Source organism: Brachyistius frenatus, unplaced genomic scaffold (assembly GCF_029030835.1).
Source record: "Brachyistius frenatus isolate BFR_SWC_R1_liver_20210118 unplaced genomic scaffold, ASM2903083v1 Contig_11, whole genome shotgun sequence".
Classification (NCBI taxonomy): Eukaryota; Metazoa; Chordata; class Actinopteri; family Embiotocidae; genus Brachyistius; species Brachyistius frenatus.
In genome coordinates, this window is record NW_027210610.1 from 1,771,663 (window position 1) to 1,793,285 (window position 21,623).

Sequence of the window (21,623 nt, forward strand, 5' to 3'; positions counted from 1 at the left end):
TACGGTATATGCATTATTTTGTGTCACTACGTTTTAAAGATTCTATTTGATGACCTGAATCAAGTTTAACTTACATTTATAGAAAAGGCACTATTTTGTTTACAAATTTGGCGGAATAATCTCACCTCAAGTGAAGCGTTGGTCGTTTGAAAATATTTGAAATTCCGCGCGAAGGATTTCGATTGGTTGAAACGTCACACTCTCTGTAGGAGGGCGGTGCGTGCTACGAGCAGTGGGAGTTTTTTTTTTTTTTTGTCAGACAGGTACTGGGCTTCTTCCTGAAAATTAGGTTTGCCATCTCTGCCGCTATCCAGAAATTATTTTGCAAAAATGGACCGAATTGATCTTGAAACAGCCACAACTACATGCAGATTGACAGCTGCTTCATGGGTTTAACATACATGATGTTAAAGCATTTGAACAGACATTATTTTAAGTTCTACATTTGCAGCATATAATCATGATAAGACCTTTTAAACACACATTTTGACATTAAATTGCAGAGAAAAAAAACACGGGTGTTAATAGTGAAATTGATAGGAGCTTTATTCAGTTAATGTGTTAATGCTCCAGGACCATCAGATATGTTTAGTGACAAATGTTTATAGACTCTTATTCATAATCTAATGTGCTCTAAAACATAAGTATGTAAAGCCATAAGGAAGACAAACTGTTTTGTTTTAACAATCTTTTGTGCAATATTTGCAGTATGTTAAAATGTCAATTTTCCTGATGCCTAAAGTCAAGTACAGACCAGACTTGTCTGCCTGAGCTTGGTGCACACAATTAAGTAACAATTACTCTTGGCGTTATATTCCTCTTGACACCACCTTTTGCAGCTAGCATTGTATATTTTAATAGAATAATCCGCTCTGCACCATCTATAGCCAAATTAAGTAGAACCATCTGTAAATCTATCAGCCTGGTTCAAGGTAGTGTTGCTTTTTGAGGTAATTTCCTCCAGTACTTTGTTCATCTTATTTTAAAATTGTATATGCGTTTTCTTCTCAACAGCAGCCGCTGTAGCCACCAACTACAATTACAGGATATGGCATGCTTGCTAAAAGAATGTTAGAAAAGCACAAGTAGGGTAGAAGCCACAAAGTCAGCAGACTCGCTCTCTTAATTGTATGCTATACAGCAAAATATCCCAAGTTTGCTAACACTAGCTGCTAAGTTCTGATTTGAGCATTGGGAGTTGTTTTTAAAAAAATCTGCTTTAAAGATTTAGATTGTGCTATTTCTTATTTAAAAGTTATGTTTTGTCTAAACCCAACCTAAAAGCAGATTTTGATTTAAGGCTGTGAAGATTTGTCTTTGGTCTGGTGTTTATCTGGTGGGCGGTCGCAATACGCAGCACCGACTTTAAGTATTAACGGTGACTTGAAGACACCCCTGTAGCAGAGAATAAAAACAATGACACATGAACAACGCAAACGCATGTAATTATTAAATGTTGGTTTTATTTTTTAATCTTTTTTTGTTGTTGTTTTTTTTTTTTTTTTTTCAAAGTCGCTTGATAATCTTGACAAAATTGCAACATATTCCATACTTCTCAAACTGACGGTGTGTCTGTTGCTATTCCAGATTAGCTGTGGAGGGAAAAGTTGTGCGCTGTTCTGGACAGGTTAAGTCCTAAATGATGAAAGCAGCTTCGACCGTACAAATAAAAAAAAAGTACACATGAACGACTCAGAGAGACTCCACACTGGCATCCTATGTTGTGACGTCGGGCGGTCAGGGTCAGTGTCTCTCTGCACAAGTCCTGGTCTGCCAGGCCAAACAAAAGTGAGTGATTGAAGAAAAAAATTCAGGGGCTCAGTAGCAGAAATGTGTGTGTACATGTGCATCTGTGATTGGAGGTGTAAGGTGGAGGGGGGTGGGGTGGGGTGCAGCACAGAACGTATACAAAGAACAGGCCAAGCACACAGAATGATTCCTTCCTGAGACATTGGTGTGTGTACAGTAATGATGGTGGAGATGACGCGTGTTAATGGTGAAGGCGTTTTGGTGTAAAGTGAGTCACAGGGCGCGAGGTTGCTCTGGATCCGGCAAAAAGTCACATATTTGTTTCTACCACAGGTTGCCAGGGGGAAAGATTTGTGAGGGCTTGGCTGACGAACATCACATTTGGGACCTTCACCTGCCTGACCACTGACAAAGCAGAGGGACCACTACAATCTAGTCGTCTCCCATCCACTACAGATTGATCCATTCAGAGAGAATTACTTGTGTTTAATACAGAGTGTATGTACACCATTCTTCACATTTGAACTCTCTTTGAAGCCGAGCTGCTGGAGCTCACCGTTTTCAGAAACACCCTTCTCTTTCTGCTACATGGCCAAAAAATAAAAAGCTATGCCCCGACAGGAGTGCTACTTTGTTATCTACTGTACATAAAAACATGGTTTTAAAAAATGAAAGGGGCAAAGGTTGAAAAGCGTTTGTGAAAGCCACATTCTGAACAGCCAGTGATTGGTGAAGGGTCTGCCCACTATTTAGCAGGACACAAAACATGAAAGAACTTCCTTCAGTAAAATGTGCTCAAAATGTCTTTTTTTTTCTTTTTCTTGAATCACAAACCTATAAACAAAGACATAAAAGGTATTCTTAAAAAAAAAAAAAAAAAATCAGGTGAAGCCTAAAACTCTTCATAGTTTTAAAGAAATGAATACAGCTTATATACACAAACTCAAAGGCTACTTAAAATACACCTTAATAATGAATCTTCATTAATTTGATTTCTTGAAAGGACCTGTGACCATATCATACAACCAAGTTCATACAATCATTTTTTTTCCATTCTCTTGGAAGAAAAAAAGAAAAAAAAAAAGAAAAAAAGGAAAACAAATCCAACCTGGAATAGTAGGTGATATTCATTGCGACTTGTTTTCTGTGCACATTTGTGTGTGTATGTATCTGTTTGCATGTGTGGACTGGAGAGAAATTTCAACATCTTTTTGTTAATTAGAATAATGTACAAATGCGAAACTGAAACCTCTCTCAGTACTCTTTGATGGGTATGAAAAGATTCAAACGGTGAAGGAGTACAACAATTTCTAATCTCAGCTCAGAAAACATGTCCTCATTTCAACCTGCCATTCTGTTCTGGACATGTCAATCACAATAGTTCCTTAATTTTTCTATATATATTTATATATCTTTTGTACGAAATCTGTTTGTTTTTTTTAAATTGGAAAAAAGAGAAAAGACCCAAAGCCTTTGAGGAGTGAGGTCTTTTTTTTGACGAGTCCCAAAGTTGCAGTCTGCCTCAGAGTACAACAAAAAAGTGTCTGGTGTTTGTCAAGTCAGTCTGTATTCATTGTCCTTGTCCATAGATTTGTCCCACTGTTCCCCGCCTGCTCTCGGTTTCATTAAGAACCAGTCTCCACTGCGTCCAGATCTGTTTCCATCAGTCATTTGGAGAAAGGTGGAGGAGGGGAGGAGCAGCAGTGGAGAGGAGAGTGGAGGGAGGAAGAGTCATCAGCAGTGTTTACGGTGTGGTATCTCGGGAGGCATCCTGTCACCCCGGCCTGCTCCGGCCTCACCTCCCCTCACGTCTGCTTTCCAGAGTGAGGGAAAGCAGATCAGGAGATGGGGGTTCGTGTTGTAGGGAGAGGAGGAGGTTGGCTCTGCCAGTCTCCTGAGTTCAGCAGTTAAGAGTCAAGGCCCACCTCCTTCGCCCCTCCTCTTCAGAACATCATCGAGCGAGGAGACAGAGAGCAACATGAGGACAAAAGAAAAAGTAAAAGGTGGGCCGCTACTACGGCGATTGTGTGGCTGGACTGCTTTGGGCAGAGCTTGGGGACAGACTGGGGCTGCAACTGCCTGAGGGGGCGCCACTGGGCCGGCCGCCCGCCGCGCCGCTTTCCAGACCTTCCGAGTTCTCCAGCATCTCCTGGATGAGAGGCGGCATGGAGCCGGGGATCTCCATCTTCAGCGTGATGACACGTTCAGCTCCTGCAACAAGGGTTGGAGAGAAGGAAAAATGTGAGTTACCAAAGCTATGAATGAATGAATGAATGAAAAATACTTCATGCAGTAATTCAAAGTCAAAGTGTATTTCAATCATTGGTTATTCAACTAATCCCAATATAATTAACATAAAAGCACTAGTGGACCACAGACCTTTAGCACTGATGCTTCTCAGATCAGTGATCTTCATCAGCATCTTAGGGAACATATGCGGTTTGTGGGGCCTCCTCTTCCTTACATAAATCTTCAGCGCCTCCAGAAGAGGCTCCTGCAGGATGTCCACTTTGTCTGCCTCTTCCAAGTCCTGTCGATCTGAGGAAAAAAACACACAAAAAACAGAAAAAAAAACTATGTCAATACTCTCCAACTTTTACTGTCATTTCTACCTTACTATTGTTTCTTCCACACACAAAGACCTGTCTTAGTTTCCAGGTCCAAAAAAAAAGCCTCTATGAACTGTAAAAACGTTTTCACTCATTGTGATAAAGTACCTCCACACAGCAAACAGATGGCGCTAAGCAGCCCCGTCTCTGCATCATCCATCTCCAGAGGAAGGAGCTGGTTGGCGAAGGCAAAGACCAGGTCAGTGAGGGGACCGAAGCCGGCGTTGTGCATCTGGGTTCGGTTTAGCGTGAGTCCGTCTGAGAAAGTCATGGTGTCTTGCTCCGGCGTGTAACGCGTACAGATCCGCAGTATCTGTGGGCAGCAGGGACAACACGGTGAGCGTTTAACAGTTGAATGGTTAAACAGTTAAATGGACGGTCCGTTGGGTCATTGTTTGTACCAGGATGTCCAGACAGGCGGCTTTGAGCAGAGTGATCTGGTCGGCGATGGTGAGCGTCGTGAAGCCGGGCAGCTGTTTCGCGAACTCCACCGTTTTTATGATGCACTTGGTGGAGAGTTCACTGAACTTGTCCCACAGGTCTACGTCCAAGGACACGCGTCGTTCTGAGCTGTTAGTCTGTAAAAAAAAAAACATGTACACATTTGAATTAGAAATGCACCTAAAAAAGGTTAAACACAGGGACACACAGAGTGTCTGTTTCATGTCACTGACCGTAGTGTATTTGCCCAGCTGGCAGAGAGAGGGGAAGGTTTCCTTGTGTGCCTTGCGAACCCTGTCGATCATCTGCTCCGTGTCGGGACTCAGCACGTAGCTCTCTGTGCACTCCTGCTTCTTCTCATCCTTTTTCTTCTTGTTCCGGTCGTTCCTCACCGCTACAGGGAGCAGAGAAACACAAGGATCAGTATGTAGGGCAAGATCTTTTTTTCTTTTCTTTTTTTGTCAAGGGACAAATTTGACATCAAAGCTAATATTAATTTAATGTAAATAGAGTGGCTCACACCGTGTCTCAGTTTTATAGTGAAACCCTTCACCAATTAATACAATTCTTACAGAAAAGAAACGGCTACTTAGATCTATCGCAGTTTTCCATATAGTGTGCAGTTTATGCAGCCCATTAAATGCAAGCACACAACCTTGATATTATAAGTCACATATTAGCACCTCCTGACACCACCTCAAGGTAAACTGAGATCAAAGGCAAAGTCATCAGCGGCAAAGGATGCTCTGTCGGCTGCAAACAGCAGCAGCAGCCGCATCTTCTCTTATCCGATGCTATAAGATGAATGTTGTGAGACAGCTCTGTCCAGGAAGGGCTATGGTAATGGGGGAGAAAGAGAAAAAAAAAAAAAAAAAAATACTTGAAAAAATAATCCACTGTCGTTTCCCTCTGGGCGATCTGGCTGAGAGTAGTGTGCTCACCCCAAATGACAAAAAACACTAGGCGTGGTGTTTAGCATTGGAATTCCATTACAGGCTCAATCCATTTCTCCAAGCCCATCCATGCTGGGGTGCTGTTTTGCTGCGGCTACGTTGTGTGTGTGTGTGTGTGTGTGTGTGTGTGTGTGTGTGTGTGTGTGTGTGTGTGTGTGTGTGTGTGTGTGTGTGTGTGTGTTGAGGCTGGGGGTGGATTGCGTGAGATGGGGTTCTAGTTGATAAATAGTGGTGGGGGATGGAGCTATCCATAAGGCTGACAAATTGCCATAGCTTTCATTAGGGGTCCCAGCTAATCTAATAACATAATATGACAAATATCCTGCCTCTAATGGTTTTAAAAGGGCTCGGAGCCCAAACCGGCAAAAAAAAAACCTTCCAGCTTCCTCTCTCTCTCTCACGTCTCTCTCTCTTCCACCCGGTTATACAACCCACTCTCGCTTTCCGTGTCGTCCTTTATGTTTGTTTCATTCTCAGCTGATGCACACGGCCTCTCCTCTCCAAAATTGCATTCTTTCGCATTAAACCCTCCACCTTCCTTAAACTCATCTCTATCAGCTCTCCAATCTCTACCTCCCCCTCCGGCCGCCTGCATTCCCCCCTAGCTACTGACCTAAAATCAGATTTTCCTTGTCTTAATCCTAACCTTGACCATTAAGGGCAGGAGCGCTTGAGCTGATGGGAGATCAGTGTGTTTGACAGAGGGGCCTGGAGCGGGGCCAAGGTAGGGAAGCACTACTCTGTGCTGCTGCGGCTCATTCATCAGCCCACAGACAGGCCTCCCTGCCTGGGAGAACATGAAGGGAAGGAGGAAGGTGGGGGCTGGAAGTCTGATCCTGCATTATGTTATTGCTAAGCACCGCTCCCCACAACAAGAAATGAAGAAGACCCTGCTGTGATCGTGGTAATGGATTTTTTTTTCCAAGCGTTTATTGGTACTCATGTGGAAGGGCAGGGGATTCACCAAAATATGTGGCCATGCAGGGAACAATGATGTATCAAAAAGCTTACCTTATACAGTATGTTATGATGAGACAGTGAAAACAAGAAAATGTTTTTCACTTCCATTTACTGTAATGAACTAATAATGACTTAGTTAGTGAAGGGCCGGCCTGGCTGGTGGGGCTGATTGGGAATCAGATTCCTGTCTGCCATGAGGGGAGGGGCGGAGCGGTGCAACACAGTCGATGTCCAATTAATTCACAAATAAAAGTGGGGCATCCCTAGTGCCCAGACATTACCCGCACTGACAAATTGGCAGCACAATCATAAGCCGCACAACACAATTTAATGAAGTCATTAAAGAACTATTAGGCATGACTGGCGATCTGTCATGGCGAATTGCCACATGTAATAACTTTTGTGTGTGTGTGTGTGGGGGGGGAAATGAAATAAATAAATGTGTGTGTGTGTGTGTGTGTGTGTGTGTGTGTGTGTGTGTGTGTGTGTGTGTGTGCGTGTGTCAATGCATCTTTCAAAATGCATTATGAGAATATGAATGCTAATGGGGGAACTTGCATCCCGGATTGTTTGCAGTCAACGTGCTCATTGCATAAAAATGATTTACACGAGCAAGTGTGTAACGTGTGCAGAATACTGCGACAACACACACATACACACACACACACACACACACACACACACACACACACACACACACACACACAGCCATCACTCAATCATTCGTTCTCATAGTGGATTTCAGCTGCGGCGTGCACTTAATAGACAATTTCAGTGCCACAGTGTGTATGCATTTGTGCGCGCGCGTGTGTGTGTGTTAGTGTCTGTGTACAAGACAGAGAGAGGTGGGCAGACAGGGATAATTCGTGTGAGGAAAATTAAAGCGCTGGCAGCTCGTCCATCACGCAGATTAAATTCAATGGAAAGATAAAAATGTCAATGTTCCCCCCTGCTCCCGCTGCTCGCAGCGCACAGCCACCGTCGACAGTGATGAAACTTTCCCCCCCTCTCTCTGTCCTCCAGCCTCTCTCATCCCTCCTCCTCCCACCCTTCCCTCCCTCCCCCCTTTCCTCTCCTCTCCTCTCTCAACTCTAGATTTTCATTCTCGCTCATACTGGGTTCAATACTCTTCTTTTTCACAGCCTTCATCTTTCTCTACTATCCTGCCTCTCTGGCTGATGTTATCCTCCCTTTGCGTTGTTCTCCATCATTCTGTGCTTCATCTTATTTTACTTTTATTACTTTTTCTATCGCTGAATAACGTCTTCCTCGAGGAAAATGTGGGTGATAACTTTGTGAGTTTGACACACAAAAAAAAAAGGGAAGGGAGGGTGGGGGAGGATATCGAGGCATGGTGTCTGCTGTAATCTCAAATAAATAAAGTACAGTCTCTATACTGTGTTTATGGTATAGTATAAACTGTGTTTATGAAGGAGTATAGACTCCGTACAGTGTTTATTGTCGAGTTCACCCTCCCTCAATATCCTGCAATTAAACAATTATGATCATCAATAATACAAAAAAAAACCCACCACAAACACACAATTAAAATGGAGAAGACTAAGCAGTAGGAATGAACTTGCTATGGCTGAAAGGGGATTTAAATGCAACAATATATTTGAAAACTGTAACTTCTGCTTCTCATTTTTCCACATCTGCCTCAAAGCTGATCGCTTTTCAAGCCAAAATTGGCTTCTGTCCTTCCTGATAGCGTAATTTAAATATTTTTAGAGGCTTCAAGAGGTAAAACGACCTGATAATTAACAAGTAAAAAGAGAAGATAGGAGAAATGTCATCGTTTTTTTTCCTCTAATGAGCCCTTGGAAGGGTTCGAGCCCACGTTGGGCACCACTGTATGATTGTACGGTTAAAGTGCATACAAATGGGCCAATTCTTCTCAAAATGTTTCAATTATCTAAACATGCATGTAAACTTTATTTATTTATTTTTTTTAGACCATATTCATTTTGGCCATACGTAGTGGTGTGCTTTAACCACACACTGTCAGGCTGATAGTAACCTGGCACTGGGCTTACAGGCGTGTCACTCCCCCCCCTCCCTCTGATGCCGTCTTGCTTGGCATTGCCACCTGGCAGCAGGCATGGCACTGTCATCTGGAGCTGTCTGCCAGCAGACACAAGGTCACCCAGACGTCCCCCGGAGCCAGCAGGGAGTCCACCTTCTGTGTGTGTGTGTGTGTGTGTGTGTGTGTGTGTGTGTGTGTGTGTGTGTGTGTGTGTGTGTGTGTGTGTGTGTGTGTGTGTGTGTGTGTGACGAAGAGTGTATGGTGTCCTAAGTAGAGCTGTCCGACTCTATTTCCGTTAAAGCCTTTTTATTCATACCAGTTTGTGTTTTGTCACCTTGTCCGTGCATAATTTGCATGTGTGTGCATGACATTATGCAAAAGCATGCATTTTGATGAGTGTGTGCCTTCTCGTGTCTGTGTCAGAGGCACACAGAGTCCCTGCTGGCCCCCAGATGGCCACCCTCTCCGTCCTTACCAGCCCAGACCAGTTTCACTGGCCAAAGTCACCGCTGTGACCACAAGACGAGCAATGTGCACACTCTGCACAAAATGACCAGAGTCTGAGGAAAGCACTACTATTAAACCAGAAGCAGCTCAGCAAAGGTGGCTGTAAATCTATAAATCTATAATAAAATTTCCAGCCTCGAGTCCATTCAGAAAAACCCTCTCACCTTACCCGTTTTTCTCTTCTGCAGTACCACTTAGTGACCACTAGATGGCTCTCCAATTCCAGTCTAACGCCCTGTTCAGTGCTGTGTGCCTCAGTGCACGCATATGTCTGTAAAAGAACTGGCTGCTGTGATGCTTCTAACCATGATTAATGGCCCCATTCAAAGGTAAGGAGCTCAGAGGATAACTTCTTTTACTGTAAGCCACAGTGATGTGGCACGGGGAGCACTCCCTGCACTTGCTGTACCAGAAAGATGAGGTAAATAGCGCTGAGAAGACAGGAGGCTCAGAGAGACGGAGCAACAAAGGCTGTATGCATGTGTGTTTAAACAAGAGTGTGCCAGTGGGGGCAGGAGAGGTGCTGCACTCTCCGTCCTGTTATTGATATATATTATTATTACAGAGGACTTATCATTGTTATTCGAACTAATGTGTCCCATACACACACTCTGGTAAGATGGTAATCGAATGGGTGTATGTGTCTGCATGTATATGACAGTGTGTGTCATGTGATCAGGTTGAGATAAAAGAAAAAAACAAACCCTGCTGGCCCCTGAGTGTACTGATGTCACACCTCTACCAATTACTTTATCAAGTCTGCCTGCATGTGTTTATGTGTGTGTGTGTGTGTGTGTGTGTGTGTGTGTGTGTGTGTGTGTGTGTGTGTGTGTGTGTGTGTGTGTGTGTGTGTGTGTGTGTGTGTGTGTGTGTGTGTGTGTGTGTGTGTGTGTGTGTGTGAGTGTGTATGTTCACAGCCCCCGGGGTGCAATGATGGAAGCAGACGCCTGCTCTTTCACTCTCGGCAGGTGAGAACATATTCATCACAGAGGCCTGCCAAGCCTGGCGACACCCTGACTGTTACTGCCAGTCTGCATCAAGGCTGCCCTTTGTCTCGAGTCAGAGATACAGCAGATATTTTCAAACTAAAATCTCGCAACTAAATCAAAATGAAGGCCAACAGCTAATAGCAAATAGTAACAGCTTTGGTTTCACTTGTATTTTGATTTGATATTTGCCAAAGGTCTCAAGGAATGTTCTCGTAAAATAAAAAATGGAACCCAAAGAAATTCCCCCAACCGCAGCATTATGACATATGATGTCAGACTGGACCGGAAGATAAGAAGTGCAGTCACTGATTAATGGTAAATCAATCCCAAACATGCACACCTAAATGTGTGTGCATCAATACTGAACACTTACGCAATGCTAGTAGTAGTGAAACAAATGTCAACAACTGCTGGGACTTGAGGCTTCCTGCTGTAGTAACAATTATGCCAACCGCTCTGGGATTAAAGAACTACATATTAGATCTGTGCTTGGTCTTAATGACCCCTGTGGGAGCAGGGCATTCTGGGTAACATGAATTTTATACTCACACTCCTTCGACATCCCGACTTCCAGGCACTTCTGCAACCGACAGTACTGGCAGCGATTGCGGGTGACTTTGTTGATGATGCAGTTCTTCTCCCGGTGACAAGTGTACACCATGTTCTTCTGGATGCTTCTCCGAAAGAAGCCCTGCGAGACAGAAACACAGAGAGGTAAGGCGATGAAGAGAGAGGACAGGCGTAGGCGTAGGCGAAGGATCGGGAGAGATGGGACGGTTTTAGCAAATAAAGCAGTAAGTAGCAAAACTGCTCAGCGTGTAGCGTTGTACCGTTTCTGTTATCAAATCCAGAAATGTATTTCTACTCAGTGGCGACCCACCATAACGGCACCCATTGGTGTTTCAACTGCCTTTTTGAAGCCTCAAATCGCTATCTTGGTTTTATGGAGCCAGAAGTGACCGTATTTAGACAAGATGGGGAGGAGCTAGCAATGGCATTGCTACTACGCCCGCCCACCAATACCAGAAACCTGACTGCACCCCAGGCATGTCAATTAAACCAGGCACACCCCAAAACATACCTCTCTTTGAAGCCAGATATCTAATTAACTATTAAAATATTTGACACCATAATGACTTGTGGAAAGAATTTATTGACTTTTCATTTAATGAGAAGTTTTTTAATGAGAGTCTCTTGGAGCCAGAGTTTTGTTGAAGCCAGCCCCTAGTGGCCCTCAGTGGTATTGCACTTCAAGGCACTTCCACTGGCTGCACTTTTCATTTCCGGAAACTACGTCCACTTTTATAAACACTCTATGATTCCTACCAATTTTACTCCATTTAAGATGTGCTTCAGCTCGCTTGTGCCAACCTTCCTCATATCTTGCCCATGATCTCGCGTCACTTTTTATACAGCTTCCCCACAAAAAAAAAAAAAAACCCTCATGAAATTAAAAAAGAGACCATGCAGAACGGCCAGACACTGTACAGCTGCAGTTAAAAGGCAACGCACTTTCAAACAGTTAAGTCCGTAAAGGGCTTAACCCCAGACACAATCTGGACAGAGACAAACAGTCAGTCAGTCTTGTCACCTTGAGTTTTCCCACCTGCTCGGTGAGCTCCACTTGAGACACACGAACACAAAAATGCTTTCGGAAAGGCTTTTTTGGGGCAAAAGGCACAACGGTTACTGGGTGTCACATAACAGTGGCCTAGTTTAAACAGCCAGAAATAAGCAATACTAGATCCAGGCCAAGCACATATTATTAGCGAGACAGAGACGGAGGGAAAGATAAAGAGACCATAGGTTGTGTAAGAAAGAAAGAAAGAAAGAAAAAAAAAGGAATCCCTATTTTCCAGCATCAAATTAACAGGGTCAACACAAATAAAGAAAATAAATCTATTGTAAGCTCATGAGGCAGAGCAAAGTATAATGAGATCATCTTTGGTCACTAAGCTGAAATGGGACATTTTTTTGGGAAGGGAAACTATGTTTTGGTTGCACAAAAACAAGAAAATATCTCTTCCACATTGATTGAACCCACATCCCATGTCCCAACTCAGGAATAATTTTGATTCACTTTCTATGAACCCTAACATAGCTCTGACCGCTAAAAATAAGCTCCGAAATATTAGCTCTCAAATTTACTGTCAAGCAAATGTATTTTAAACCATAAAATTAACCACATTTTTGAGTTAATGTTCAGCACCCAAAAAAAATCTTTTAAATGCTACTTAGGTGTCACACTTAATCAACAAAGCCAAATCCATGCATCACAATTTATGTTATCGTTAATACCACAAACCAATAAAATCAATATTAATCTCTGTGGCCTTCTTGCTCAAACCTGTCCTTCTTGTGTGTCAAAAAGATAAAAAGGGGTTAATGCAAATCAGGACTCAACTGAGTGAGTCCTCAGCAAGGAAGGCTGTGGGCTAATGTAATACAGGTCAGTGTCAGTATTGATGTGACTCAGTGGGACACGGGCTGTGTTTTGCTGGGTAGGACAGTGGGTGGGACCGGCCAGGCAGGGAGGGAGGGCGGGAGGCTGGTGGAGTGTGTGGTGTGGTGGAGAAGCCTGCCAGGGAGCCCCAGCCCATGCAGAGGGATTAGCTTCGCTAGCCGACAGATGGCTGGTGGACCTAAGCCCGCAATTAGTCCTTCCCAGGATCGCCAGCCTCTTCTCACGTCTCCCGTCCACCAGCACAGAGTGGAAGTGATTGAGGCTTCTGATGAGCTACAAACAGGGAATGTGCACAGTTTTATGTTTGTTTTTGAGCGAGGTACCAGCATGGGCAATCAAGACGCTTGGCACATGATAGACTTTATTTTCAGCTGAAAGAGGAAGTGTTTCAATGCTCAGAGGATTGCCTCATCCATTTTCTGTCATGGCTTCATAAATGCCTCACATCTGTGTTGCAACCCGTCACGTAATCTACATATTTTGAAAAGGAAAAGAGTAAAAAAAGAAAATTCCACCATTTTCAATAAATTAGAGATTTCTTTTCACCATTTCTAGCAAAGCAACCAAAGGTTTTGTGTCTACAGCAGGTAACTTAAAAAAAATAAATAAATAACAACCTCAGAAAAGGACCTGTTTTCTCCCGACGGACTAATGAGGCCTGAACAAACAGCAAAGCAAAGAGAAGAAGACTTGTCGTTATATTTGTGGCTGCTGATGCTGATGGATACCTCTGTGGTGTGTGTGTGTGTGTGTGTGTGTGTGTGTGTGTGTGTGTGTGTGTGTGTGTGTGTGTGTGTGTGTGTGTGTGTGTGTGTGTGTGTGTGTGTGTGTATCATGTCCTCTTTGATCCAACAGTGCCCCGACCCTGACCCCGGTGTCACCAGGGGATTGACCCACTCCCTCCTGACACCATGAGGCTCAGGTGCCCTCTCGTAGCACCTCCCGATTGGTTGTTGCCGCTGGCTCCTGGGCCAGTCAATTGTTCCTGCCCCCTCCTCCCTTCCCTTATTTTAGGAGTCATTGCTTCCTGCGGCCCTTAAGCCTCTTTTTGTATCACCGCTTAATCCACCCTGCGACAAGAGCCCTCAGCGGGGCTGTCAGCCACCCTGTAGTGTTCAGAGGAGATGAGAGCCGCGAGGAGAGTGAGAGGGAGGCAAGCAAGGAAAAGAGGAACAGCACATTCGTGATTGCGTGTGTCATGTGCTCCTAAGTTCACAGCTGCCTACCTGGTGTGAGCCTCATGCGTTTATGAGTGACTTTGCATGTGTGTGAGGAAATGCTTTATTAAGAGGGAAGTGTGTGTGTGTGTGTGTGTGTGTGTGTGCGTGTGCATGGTGGGGCGGGGTGGGGGGTTCTGCTGCAGGGTTAGTGAGTTCACAGAGAAGGACAGGAATCCTGTCTTAGGTGACCATGCTTGTGTTCCCAGCCTCCTACTGTGTCCGTGCATGTGTGAATATGTGTGCCCCCGCCTGTATTACAAAGCATCTATAGCCTATACATTAGTAAAGACACATGCTTGCTAAGAGGGCCATCTGAAAAACACAGCATGGAGGGGACACTCATGCATGAAACAGTTGAGCTGGAGATGTTGGAAACATGGTCGCTTCCCTCCCCTTGCGGATACCAGGAGAAATCGGCTGCTACGCACCGGCATGCCTCCAAGACAAAAAACATAAACAAGAGGGGGCGGGCATGCATATTTAATGGTTAAGTGTTAATATCTGCAGGGGAAAAGAAGTGCAACCCTGGTAAGTATGTGCGGGCGGTAGAACTTAAACAACAAACGACTGAGCTTTCTCCAAGTAGCAGAGCTCAACATCCCCCTCCTGTTTCCTCAGCTCACTGCAGCCCCCAGGAAATGCCTTTGTAGTTTGGCATGCTGCAGCAAAGCCGACGCTGCTAACCCTCGACTTACCCCAGTCTCAGATGAGACACCATATACATTCACATGCCTGTAGTGCTGAATTATTGAGCGTGCTATGCCAAGTCATCTCCTCTGAAGTCAGAGATATGGTGAAGGCATCCTGAATTTTTCAAATTAGCACTGCAGCTATCGAGAGGGAAGGCAGCCGGTTCATGTACGGGGTACTAGCAGCTGATACAAGCTGCTGAACTTGTGATATTTTTGTAGTTTTACCCATTCCTGATGCTTATGCTGACATTTTTCTGAACTGTTGTGTTCTGGGGACATGATGACAGAATGGAGAACAGAGCCAGGCAGGCATGAGTGTTCTGATAGGTTTAAATTGAAAAACCTTAAACGACTCATGTGGTAATGGCAATAAATCTCATATCAAAAATGATTTATTTACCTGAAATACTACCGTCATGTTCACACATTGTGTTTCAATGCAAAAGGACAAACTTAACAGCTTTGGATTAATCACTTTTAAGAACTTAGTTACGTTCTCATATTTAGGAATGTGTTTAGAACCTGTGCAACCATTTGACTGCTCTTGCTTCTTGTCTTAATTGACTCCGTCATGTCCTGAATTCAAGCCTGACACAAATGCTGGTTGTAGCTGTCAAATAAAGATGAAAAAAAGAAGTGTAGTTCTGATATAAACGCTCATTCTTTATGAAAATGTCACAGTTTCCCTCGGCTGCTAATCAATGTATCTGATTACTGATTTACTACATACTGTCAATATGTGTGTATTCTCTCTTTGGGTAACAATAATCTACTTCAGTCATAATACACATGGGAAACCAATGATATTCAGCACAGAGGGCATGTCGAGTTTGCTGGTAGATCTGAGGACTAATATTTTTGGACACGAATGCTCAGAGCTGACGTTTCAGGGGGGAGAGCGTGTGCCAAAACTGATGCTAAACTGTATCCATGAAGTTGTTGTTTTTAATTGTTCGGAAAAAAAAATTGTTGGCTTAGAAATTAAAATATCAGCTATATCCCCTGTGTTTAAAAGCTGATTGCAGTGTCAATTCTGATGAGATTTCTGTGCTGTAAGAGAGAACAACTGTCTAACCACTTAAGAGAAATTTAAAGCTCGTCCTTGTCTGGCTTCCTTATGTGTTTATCATACTGTTACAGAGTTGGTATCTACCATACGGAAAAACTAAAGCCTGTTAACAAACCTGCCTGATACTTCTCATTTATAACTTAGCAATTGATCAATATTTGCATTCATTTAAATGGATGACTTTTAATTGTCTTTATATGTTAACTTTGGACACGTCAACAATTAAACTAATCCAGTTAACCTCAGACCATTTTGCTGTAATACAGGTGACCACATGCAAGTGCACAACCACGGCCTCTTCCCGAGGTGAGTGCCACACTATCTGACACCGACACTAACCAGAGCAGTCATACCTCCAGACACACACATGAACCGGAGCTGGGATTTAGCTTTGTTATTCTACGTATTACCGCACTTAATCAGTGCCCATTAGACAACGGGGAGCCACATTAAGTGAAAACATTAAAAGCAGATTAAGACTTGAATTAGCCGCAGAGCTACTGCACACCTTTAGAGATCAAAGTCGCTGCTTAATACGTGTAAACACCTCAGGAAAAAAACAAAACAGGACAATAGTCAAGATACCTCGTGGCTTTAAGATTAAATTACAGAACATAGCTGCATAAAAATGGTTTCCCCCGAGCAGGAGGCTGCCACAAGCTTACTAAATACAGTGTACAGCACATTCAAACCTGCACAATTTCTCATGGCCAAACCTCAGATCATCTTTTGAAACATTAAACTAGTGCTTCAAAACACTAATTCATAAACATTGACCATTTATATAATTGGATTACATTAGAAAAAACTGGTGCATTACAATAATTAAAAGGGCAACTACACATCATCCTCTTAGTCGCTCGCATAATCATACTTAATCTGTCTCTGTCATCAGTGCTGTACATAAAGTATACATACACATACTGATGTTCTCCCCAGATCTTCTTTTCTGTTTGTATTAGAGCTGCAACTACCAATTATTTTCATTATGAAAACTAATGTCTGCAAGAAATTATTTTTGATCTAACAACAGACAAAAACTTCAAAGTATTCAGTTTGGCATCATGTAACACTCATAAAAGTAGCAAATATTCCGACTGGAGAAGCTCCAACCTTCAGGAGTCCTGCTTGAGGACTGGGTGGAGTGGACCTTTTTGCTCCTTTAAAACCAGCAAAGTGGTCAGCTTTTGTTTACTCCTCATACATTTCGGAAGTCTCATGGATCACTCGGAGGGTTTGTGTTTTTGGGTTACATCATGGGTGTGTGTATATATATGTGTGTCACACTCTGAGTTTTCCTCTCCTGCCTTTGTGCATTCTTTACCCCCCCCCCCCCCTTTTTTTTTTTCTTTTCTTTTTTTGCTGTGGGGCACTGATCGTCTGTCTTTTGGTGTCAGTGAGTTCAGCTGTGGCCCCTGTACCCCGTCCGCCTAATCTCTTCTGCTGCCCCTCCAACCATCCACCACTTCTTCTCTATCTCTGCCTGTTCATGCCTCCCAGAGCACAGTCTGCTCCAACTATCTCGCTCCTTGCAGTCTCTCCCATCTTTGAATGGTTTTGTCTGCAGTTCTACTTTTCCCCCTCCGGTGCCTGTCCTTCCTTACCGTTTTTTTAAATTGTATTTTACTGCATCTGCCTCCTGCCCACTTCAGTGTGGCTTTTTCTCTCTGCTCTATCCCTTTCTTCCACAACACGTCCATCCGTGCACACATGGAAACACAAACACAGAGTATTGGCAGCACAGTCAAAAAGTCAGAGGGTCTAGCAGGCATCTGTCACCATGAGCGCACCACCCAATAACTTCCTACCTCTTCACAGCATGAGAGAAAACCTTGCAGGGAGGACATTTCTTTAAGTCCTCTGAAGATCTTTTTTTAATTTATTTTTTTAGATAAATTCAAGAATGCACGATCATTAAAAAAATAAATAAAAACCCACCATAGTTTGTGAAAAGATTTGCACCTGGCAGTAACATTAAATTAGATTCCACAGATCCCTCCTCTGAGCTTACACAACTGTGGCTCCTTGCCTTGGGAGCCCTGAGATAAAGAGGCCTGTGTGCTCACACTAACAGAACATGCATGCAACACAGCAAACCATCAGCTGATAGCTGAGCAGATGGGAGTTCTGAGGCCACTTTAGCACCTGTGCAACACGGCCGTATTGATAATAGGAGACCGATGGGGACACGTCAGCAGAACTGATATGAGGAGCCACACCATTCAAAAAGGGGGAAAAAAACTGCAAATATGACAAAATTTCCATAGTGTGCATGATAAGAAGCAGGTCCATCATATATGTTATCTGCTTTTACAATGTGTGCATGTATAAGTGTTGAAAGAGGCATTCGTCTGGGCCGTATTGATGATTAGACAACTCCACAAAGTAAGTGATAATGTCTGTGAATGATTCTCCACAAAAAAAAGAAGAATTTTGACTTATTTCCAACGTCAAATTCCAGCATTAAACCCTGAAAATCCCACGAGGATGTGAAATACTGAAAATGACGTGACTTATCATTTCCATCATCTAAGCTTCACCTGTGAAGACCTGTATATTATTTTTTTTCCTGGTGCGAATCACATAAAGGCTGTAAGATTGACGAACATCTTGCTTGCTTGGCAGATTCAGAGGAAGGCCGGGAGAGTCTCACCTTGCAGCCCTCACAGGCGCTGACACCATAGTGGTACCCTGAGGACTTGTCCTGGCACACAAAGCAGGGCTTGTAGACGCGGGGTGGCGGGGGAGGCGAGGGCGGGCTTGGCACTATCTCTTCTGAGCTGGTACTCTGGGTCTCTATCGCTGTGGAGAGGAGAGAGAGCAACAAGAAGAGGGGTTAGTGAACGCTATTAGATGGCACGCTGACAGACATTCGGTATTAATCGAAATGAGGGGGATAAACCCACAATCTTGTGTGGGTGTACACTCGCACAGATCTTAAAGAACCCAGCACAGACTGATACACTGCTGACTACATCCAATACGAATCACCAGAAGGGGAAGTTACTCACTTTCTAGCAGTGTGTTTGAAATAACAACAAGAAAATGCAACCAGGTGTTTTCAGATCAGCCAAAGAAAAAATATTATAAAATGGCTTCAAAGAGTGAACACTTTCTGACACACACGGGGATCATCAATGCTCCAATTATGTCTTTGTGCGAGTGTGTATGTAAGGAGCTGCAATGCTAGCAGGGTTCAAAGACAAGTTGATACCAGGGCTGCAGTTAGTCTTTGTTTATTTTGTTCTGTCTTTTTAAGAGCGAGTGCTTCAAAGTATTGAAGGATGAATCGCACACTGTACCAGTCAAGAGCAGCAAATACAGCAGACAGCTTCTGACCAACAAAAACAAGTGTGACTGACTCTTTCACCCCACGCTGCCTTCGCTCTTTTTTTCTTTTCTTTTAATAATTCACACCAGTAAACAGGAGGTTAAAGGCTACGACGACACACCAAACAACATATGGGCGTCTTTGTAGGGCAGCCATATAGAGTGTGTGCTTCCATATGGTAAACAGAGTGGCAGGTGATTATGGGGACATAACCTGCCTTCATGTAATGTGTTGGACTTCGACCCCAATATCCTGTATGTTACAAAACAGGGCTCTATAATCAGTTATAAAAAAAAAAACACATTCTGAGCACAGACCTTAACCCTGTGACCTATGGTTGACCAAATAAGTGTAAAATCCCTGTTTGCAAATCGTAAGTATGAGCTGCCATGTGTGTTATTAATATGCGAGTAAGCTCTGTCCAGTATTTATTTTTAATGCTGATGCCAATATAATGCTGGATACGTAAATGACTAGAAAATAAACTGAACTCATTGGATGCATCAGTAATGGTGGTTTTAACACAAATAGACAAACAAAAGCTTTGACTGGTTATGGTACAAAATTTAAACTGAAGAAATATCATTTACGTCTGATTTACGAAAACATAATCAAAACAATGAATATGACCAAACAATATTTTCACTATTTGGCGCTACTACAGTCAAAATATAACTATCCATTTGGGTTGTGACATATTGTATAGTTCAGACAAATAGCAGGATAATAATGAGTATTATATATAAAAACAAAATAAAAAAAAATCATGGTATGATAATGGAAATATTCCACTTTGTTGACGTCATACATCATATCATTGCGTAGAGCAACGCTATGACATACGTTACGTGTGTAACAGCAACAACAAGCACGGCTGAAAGCGGCTATATGGAGGACGAGTTAGTTCCAACAAATGTTAGTTTTTACTGACAGCACCCCGTTCATTTTTGGCTGACATATACAACTATAACATTTCATCAAGAACGCTGTTATTGCACAGATACCTTCAAATATCAACATATTATTTTAGAGCCATATTGCCCATCCGTAATTTCTACACATGTAAACTATATGCATGTGTATACCCACACTGCTCCACCCAGCATCATCAGCTCAACAGAGGAGGGTTTGGGGATGTTGGCAAGCAGCTCAAGTGCTACCTGCACATCAGTGCTTGTGGATAAATAAAGCTGCCTATATATATCAGAGGGGGCTGATTCAGCAGGACTGTTCTACCACTGGGAACACGTGACAACACACAAAGACCACGCCCACGTTGGACATGACTGTAGCCACACTGGCCAAAATAAAGCGAGGATGAGGTCTTTCTATCTATCTAACACACACACGCACGCACACAGGTTTTACTAGCCTTTAATAGTGTCTGTTTTCAGGCCTGTGCTCGCCAGTCTCCATGCGGCAGATGGTGCAAGGGAAGATTACACTCAGAACAACCAAAATAAACCTACCTCATGCCCACATGTTCAAGGCTTCCGGGAAAAAATAACAGACACAATCCCCGTGCACCAAAACCTGGCCTCTCTTGAGGCCTGCCTGTTATCGGTGCTGTCAGGAAAATATGCTGCATGTCCAAGTGGGTTTTAGGTGACTGGGACAGTTAAGCTAAACAGTAATAAAGCTCACATTGCAACACTGGGCAGTGACACCCAATCAGGCCCGGGATATTAAGACATGTCATTTATGAGGCCCAGATATCCTATGCCACTTTCACACCAGGCAACAACCTTTAATGCTCCTGGTGTAAATGGGTCAGTATGAGTTGGGGGGGGTGGGTCTGTGGTTAGGGGGGAGAGACAGAAATGGTTTTCAATATTTTTGGAGGAAAAAAGGACAGACAACTTTTAGCTATAATGGACTGCAGTTTAGAGTGAGCAGCAGAGAAATGACAAGGATGAAGGGAGGAATGCTGTGGAGGTGTGGGAGAGACAGAAAACCATGACACGTTTGAGTAATAAGACAAAGATACAGAACAGATGAAGCGATAAAAGGGCCCGCACACAGAGAGTGAAAGCAAGGCTGCATTACATTACAAATAATCCTCCCTCAAATTACAGTCATTCATATTACACACACACACACACACACACACACACACACACACACACACACACACACACACACACACACACACACACACACACACACACACACACACACACACAGGTCTGGATTTGACTTCAAGCCTTGAACAAAATTCTAAAAGTGAGAGCTGATTAGGGGAAAGATTTAACACATCTGAGAGAATATGGAGATATGCTCGTATTTAGCAGGGCTGAGTATCGTTCACAAATTTTTGGGAACTTTTGATACCTATACCAATTTGTTAAAATCCATTTTAAGAAAACAGCACACTTTACGGTACAAATCTTTAGTTTCCATGTGGTTTAGAGGGGGAGAGTGTAACTCTTTTACTTTTACTCTACTTTTACTGTTGGTTCCATAAACATCTCACATCCACAGAAGTCTCCGGTCACTGCAGCAACTCAGACAGATAAGTGGTCCAAAATGTGTTTGAAAAGAGTGACAAGAGGCATTCTAATGTAAGATTTACTTAAGTTGAAACAGGGATATTATTTATATGGCAGGCTGTCC

At 43.2% G+C, this 21,623-nt stretch overlaps 1 protein-coding gene across 3 annotated transcripts in view; it reads right to left on the reverse strand.

Annotated features, from left to right (window-relative positions):
• Window positions 1–1,851: 1,851 nt before the first annotated feature.
• Window positions 1,852–21,623, reverse strand: part of raraa (retinoic acid receptor, alpha a) — a 143,411-nt gene continuing 123,639 nt past the window's right edge. For all 3 annotated transcript variants that reach the window (XM_069691428.1, XM_069691427.1, XM_069691426.1), the window contains 7 exons: window positions 18,333–18,481; window positions 10,784–10,925; window positions 5,033–5,193; window positions 4,760–4,936; window positions 4,467–4,671; window positions 4,129–4,287; window positions 1,852–3,960 (listed from right to left, as the gene is read on the reverse strand). In XM_069691428.1, the coding sequence (XP_069547529.1) occupies window positions 3,764–3,960; window positions 4,129–4,287; window positions 4,467–4,671; window positions 4,760–4,936; window positions 5,033–5,193; window positions 10,784–10,925; window positions 18,333–18,481 (1,190 nt within the window). In that variant the 3' untranslated portion in view covers window positions 1,852–3,763. The remainder of the gene's footprint in view (window positions 3,961–4,128; window positions 4,288–4,466; window positions 4,672–4,759; window positions 4,937–5,032; window positions 5,194–10,783; window positions 10,926–18,332; window positions 18,482–21,623) is intronic.